The sequence below is a fragment of the Melozone crissalis genome, unplaced genomic scaffold (genome assembly GCF_028551555.1).
Source record: "Melozone crissalis strain CALT ecotype California unplaced genomic scaffold, PUWL_Pcris_2 ptg000033l_1, whole genome shotgun sequence".
Classification (NCBI taxonomy): domain Eukaryota; kingdom Metazoa; phylum Chordata; class Aves; order Passeriformes; family Passerellidae; genus Melozone; species Melozone crissalis.
This window is the reverse complement of record NW_026535811.1, coordinates 19,498,235-19,504,234: the sequence shown is the minus strand read 5'-3', so window position 1 is coordinate 19,504,234 and position 6,000 is coordinate 19,498,235. Positions and strand designations below refer to the sequence as shown.

Here is a 6,000-nt window from a genome sequence, read left to right as displayed (position 1 = left end):
TGAGGAGGAGGCATCCATAATCAGACTTGAAGTTGTAAGAAATCGGAGTTCTTCTTAGTTTTTGTTCATGTTGGGAAGAGCTCAGCTGGCTTCTGTGTAGAACCTTGTTTTGCCAGGTGGTGGTTAAGGGTGGCATTTGTCCTGTCCTCGTGGTCTGGGTAAACCTCAGTGGGATTACACGGTCCAGTTGCTTGTGACAGCAGGTGGCTGGGCTTGAGGTTGATGCTCGTGCTCTCGGAAATAGTGGGACACAAATACTTCCTCCGGGAACTTCTTGTGCATCCTGGTAGATTTTAGATAGATGGTGAGTCTGTTCTGCAGGCTTTTTTGTTTTGGTTTGGGTTTTTTTTGTTTGTTTGGGGTTTTTTGTTTTGTTTTTGTTTTTTTTTGTTTTGTTTTTTTTATTCTGTTAACTTTAGATGGATGTTCTTGTGCTTGGTCTGTTGAACCTTATAATTTCTTATAGTACTCTTATTTCATGTGCTTTCTAGTAGGAAAGAGTCAAATTATGCTATAGTTTTTTGATGATTTTTTATTTCCTTTTTTTTTCCTTTTTAATGTAATCTTTTTTAGAGTCTTGTTTAAAATGGGCTGTTTTATTTAATTAGTTTGTATTCATCTTACATTCACTCTCCATAGTTATCCCAGACAAAATTTAAGGAACAGCCCACAAGGGAATTCCAATTCTTAATTGGAATCACTTTTTTTCCGAAGGATGTTTGATTCTAAGTATTTACTTTGCTTTCTTTCATCTGGTATCTTTCCAGTTGATGTTGTTTGCTTTGTTACTGTTTGGCTAAATTATCCACAGCTAGTTTATTTCAGTAGTCATGCCTGGGAAGTTTTGCAATTCCTTTCTGCTTTGCAACTCCTCACTGAACTCCTGTTGAATCTTTTACTGAAGTACTCAGAAGTGACTTCAGTGCAAATGCAGTTGTGCTCTATTGTTTTGACAGTTGGGCTCTACAGAGAGTATATTTCCCTCTTTCCTGAGGTAATCACACAGTTGATGTTCAGAGTATCAGCCAGTTGGAGACAGATACCTTCACCTGACCCCTGGCAGGTATTTACATTCCCAGCTGGTTATCACTGCATTGAATCCAAAATTCTACTATAGAAGTACTCAGTCTTGATTTCAAGATATCAGGTGATAGGCTGCAGTGGTTTCCTGGATAAATTATTCCAATGGCTGATTACCCTCGCTAATTTCTTATCTCCATCTGTCTGGCCTGGCTCCTAACCACAGAGTCTTGCTACAAGTTTTCATGTCAGGTTGACTGAAAGCCTGTTGCTGCCAGGATGACACATTCCAGCTAAAAGATGGTCTGTTGTACTGCAAGCCCATGGCTGTTAGCTGTGCTGAGCTCTTCCTTCTGGGAAGAGGCAGCTGTGGAGCTGGAGTCTGGGTGATCAGCGTGGTTTAGAGCAGTGATGGAGGATGCCTGGCCTGGTGTCTCTGTGCGGGCAGGGCTTCCTGGGAACTGTGATTGAATAACTCTGTTGCTTGGAGCTGGGCTTCACATGATGAGCAGCCCAGCAGCACAACAGGATGCTGCTGAAGGAATGATCCAGTTCTCATCCAGTTCTGACTGCAAGCTCCTGCTGCTTCCCTGGGATCAGCTCTGGTGACCAAGTGGCCTCAGATCAGTCCAGTCACTGCTCCAACTGATTAACCCCCCTCCTTAAAGAAAAAAAGTATAGAAGTTGGATTAGCCTGCCTTGTGGCCAGAGAGATTGCTGAAGAAGTGTAGCGTGACACTGCACATGAGAAATGTAGTGAGGGACCACCTTTTCCAACAGCAGAATTAGATGCCAGAGGGAATCACACATTTAGTTCCTACATTTCTGTGCTTGGATAAACAGGCTGTGGTTGCACAAATCCTCTCAGCTGGCACTGCTGTTGAAAGAAGCCGGCATGCCTTCCTGTTGGCATCTCTACTTGTACTCTGATGCAGTTTGTTGTGGGACCATACATGCACCTCTACCACCAGGAGAGAAAGGACAGAGGATGGAACTCCTTTTGGCAAGGTGAAGAGTTGGTGAAACTAGGAGTTGTCACAAGCATGCCTTACCTTTTAATCTTCATAGAAGGCAGTGTATCTTTTTGCCTTCCCTCTGCAGCTGACCTGCATGAGAGCAGCTGCCCTGATTTACTCAGTAGTGTGGATTAACTCTGTTGTGTGGCTTGGGAGAACTGGGTTAACCCAGGACTGGGATTAGGTCAGCTGCTTTTATGTCTTTGGTCAAGAAGTGTGTGTTGAAATTTGTTGTGTGGGAAAGAGCATTTAGGGTAAGAAGAAGGTCTGAGTGTTGGCTGTGACACGCTGCTTCCTATGAAGGATTCAGTGGTGCGGAAAAGTTCTAAGTTAATGCATTCATGCATTCTAGATGTGAGTTCTCAGTGCTGAGCCATGTGGGGTGCCCTTTTGGGAAAGCTTCATTAATCTTGTCTTTTCCATTAACAAGTGACTCCAGCTTTCTTGCTCTTTAAGTAGAATTGGTTTACTGAGACAAAATCCATTCCCCATCTATTCTTTTAGACACTATTCCTTCAAGTCCTGTGCAGAACACTGCAGGATGAGGAACAGAGCCTGTGGTGGGGACTTGTTTTGACCTCATGTTGGGGAGGTTGGATTAAAAGCAAGGTGAAGTCGGGAGAAGAAATTCCCATGACTTTAGTACAAGTTCAGTGCAAGGTCAGGGGGAGGACTATTGGTTTTGATAGTGGGAAAAATTTAGAAGAGGGGAGGTGATTACCATGACATGTGTACAAATGCACATAGATAAACAGACACACATATGTAAATGTATACAAAATAGAGGATGTTCTGATGCTAGGAGAGGTTGAGGAGGAGTGGCTGAAGAAACTGTAATTGGATAGCACACAAGGAGGGAACTGAGGAAGCACAGGAACCTGCTGCTGGGAGAATACTGCATTCAAGCAGAGATGGCCATAAATTCCCTTCCTGAAAACATACCCTTTCTGCAGTGTCACAGAGAAGTGTGTGACATTTGGACACCAAACCACGTTTTTGTGATCTCAGATTGAACACCCAGCTGCAGGCAGGGGCTCAGTGTGTGAGATTGACTGTGCACAGCCTTGCTGGTGCTCTGAGTCATTAAGCATGGGGATTTCTAATGCTGATCATATACAGAAATTCCCATATCTCCACCAGGGCCAGGCTGGGGTGGTGCCAAGCGGGATCCACTAGCTGAGTGATCCCCTCCATGGGCAGAACAGAGCTGTGCACTGGTGAGCAGACCCAGCCTTGCACAGGGTGTGACTGGAGGAGGTGAGGGGAGGGAAAGCTCCTGCTTCATCACCAAATCCAGCAGTAGAGTTTATGAATCCAAAATACACCCCTCTGGAGGCAGGGGAGGGGATTAGGATCCTGGTCATGTTAGGGCATGATTTGTTCAAGTTGCAGAAGCCCAGGGATAATCAGAGGACACGAGTGTGGGTTACAAGCAGACTTGTAGCTAGTTGGACATGATCCCTGTTCACATCTGCCACAAAGTGGCTGCCATGGCTACACTTTCATATTCACTGGATAATAGAAATAGGTGCACAAAGCAGTGTTACGCTAACACAAACGCCACTGCTGAGAGGATTAGAAGAAGATGCTTTGCCCGCGATCTTGCTGGGCAGCTGCAAAAAATTAGGATGTGTAAGCTATATTGTATGTGTGCTTTACACTCACCTTTACAGGTGTAGTGATCAAAAATGCCTACACAGATTGTTTGAATAGCTTAAATCTTACTTGGGCCCTTAAATCTTCACTACAGATTGCTGTCTGTTATGAGGGGCTCGTGGAAACTTGGAAAGAGTAGATGGGAAGATTATACCTTTCACAGTAAAAAGATACCATACCAGTGCCTGTAGCAAAGCTCTGATGCTGTAGCATCAGATGTCTTTAGTGGGTCTGGGCTGCAGGCTAAATCCTTGGATTAAGCTTAAGTTTAGATGCAGAAGTTTTGCTGTAGGTATTCCATAGTGCAGGCATCCAAGGGTAACTCTAGACTATGAAATGTAATCCATCTGCAACATTTGAGTCACTCTTTTTTCTGAGGTCCTCGAAGATTACAGTCTGGCTTTACAGGTGAGGGCTGCCAGGCTGCTGTTGAAGTTGTGAAGGTGCAGTGTGTCTATTTCCATTCTATTGCTGGATTTAGGGGAGAAGAGGTGTTCTGAGTATGCTGCCAGCTCTTCAGGACAGGAATAGTGCACAGTATTTAGAACAGTGAGGATTCAGTCCTGATGGTTGGTATGGCTCATGGCTCAAGTAACTCTTCTCATTGTTTGTTCTCTTTTTCTTTGCACATGAAGATATTTCAGGCTTGAGTGGGGATACAATACATCTGGTAGATCTTAGAGTGCTCTGAGAATGCTGCACTTTTCTCTCCTTTCTCTACTCCTCCCCACAAGACTGTACAATATCCTGAGTTGGAAGGCACCCACAAGGATCACTTAAGTCCAACTCTGAGGCAAGGTGTTTTCTCCTGGAAAGGCATGTCCCAGGTACAGGTAAGGAGAATTTCAGGATGGGCAAGGAGGGGAGTACTGACAAGGCTGCAGTACAGTACACAACCTGGTTGTGACTCTGTGCTGTGACAAACCGTGGGGCAGAGAAAGGATGCTGTGGGGAGATAGCCAAAGGGAAGTGGGACCATCCCATATTTTTGCAACAAATTACAGGTTGTGGCATGCTTTCTTAAATGTGCAAATGATTGAGGGAGATGGGTTTACCCCTCCAAGTCACACAGTAATTTCTTAATAGCAACTGGTGATGTGTATAGGGAATACATGACTGTATGTCACTCTCTTCTCATCCCTGAGCACAGCTGGGAAGAGGGAATATTCTAGCAGGGCATGTGGAGAAGGCTGAAAGGGAGGCTGTAGGGTGTTCCTGTAGGCACAGGGTGAACACTGCTTGTTTTGGTGCCATCTGGGAAGGCAGTCATCCTCTCGCATCGCTCCTGCAGTTTACCTTGTCTTCTGCCCCTGCACAATGAATAAACTGAGCTGTTTCATTTTGGAGAGGGCAGAGAGAGGAAGATGAGCAATTTGAAGGTATGCTGGAGCAATGAAATGTGCCTTATCCTGGAAGAGCAAGGCCAGGCATGCAAGTTATGTCATTCTGTCACAAGGGAGGGTCTGGGCTGTGAAAAGCAGCTAAAAATTGTGTCTGTGCATCTAGAAGAATCATGACAGCTGAATGGCCCAGTGGGTGTTATCCAGATGAATGACATTTCTTCCTTCGTTCTCTACCAGCATCATTTTTGCCTATCTAGTTGCTGAGTGGGTGATAACAGTGGTATCAGACATGAAAATAAGCATCTGAGTATAAAAGGGGAAAGATGAATTGATTCTTACTCTGATAGTGTTAGCAGATGACTTTAGAAGAGACCAGAACAAGAAAAGGTGAGATGTGCTGCATTGTGTATGCAGTGAAAACTGTCATGATCAGAAATCTCATGTTCAGCAAGGCAGTATGGAAGCAAATCTGCCCTGCAATGTATTATAGCTGCATTTTACTAGAATGTTGCCTTTGAAAGCTTAATTTAAAAGGTGGCATTGTAAAAGGTTTTGTTGTGTTGCTAAAAAGAGTGAACAAAGTGCACTGAAAGGCAAAAAAAAGGTATTAACTGATGTGGGAGACAAATACAGAAGTGTCAGGCAAAGCACATGCAAAAACACCAGCTTGGTTTTAAACTATGGTTTGGTAGAGAAATACAATTTTGAGTTTAATGGGAGCAAGAAATAACTAATGCTCTCTGTCCTAAGTTCATAAAATTGATGGAAGTGGAGAAGGGGTCTCCCCTCAATGTAAGCACAACGAGAAATAGACATATCTATAAGATATGTCTATTAGAATGTGAATATCTGACATGTGTGAGATTATGGGAGTGGGGCTTTCACTGACTGGGCAGTGAGACTCCTCCAGTACAAGTGCAATACAGAATGAGCCAAAACAACTAAGTATGTACCCTATATTGTGG

At 44.0% G+C, this 6,000-nt stretch overlaps 1 protein-coding gene across 5 annotated transcripts in view; it reads left to right on the top strand.

The window, feature by feature from the left end:
- The first annotated feature begins 495 nt into the window (after nucleotides 1–495).
- ARHGEF5 (Rho guanine nucleotide exchange factor 5) overlaps nucleotides 496–6,000 on the top strand; it is a 30,618-nt gene continuing 25,113 nt past the window's right edge. For 2 of the 5 annotated variants that reach the window (XM_054282002.1, XM_054281999.1), the window contains exons 1-2: nucleotides 496–2,028; nucleotides 4,328–4,525. In XM_054282002.1, coding sequence (XP_054137977.1) covers nucleotides 4,511–4,525 — 15 coding nt within the window. In that variant the 5' untranslated portion in view covers nucleotides 496–2,028; nucleotides 4,328–4,510. Of the gene's footprint in view, nucleotides 2,029–4,169; nucleotides 4,526–6,000 lie in introns of those variants that run through there. The other 3 variants (XM_054282000.1, XM_054282003.1, XM_054282001.1) reach the window with 3 other exon arrangements.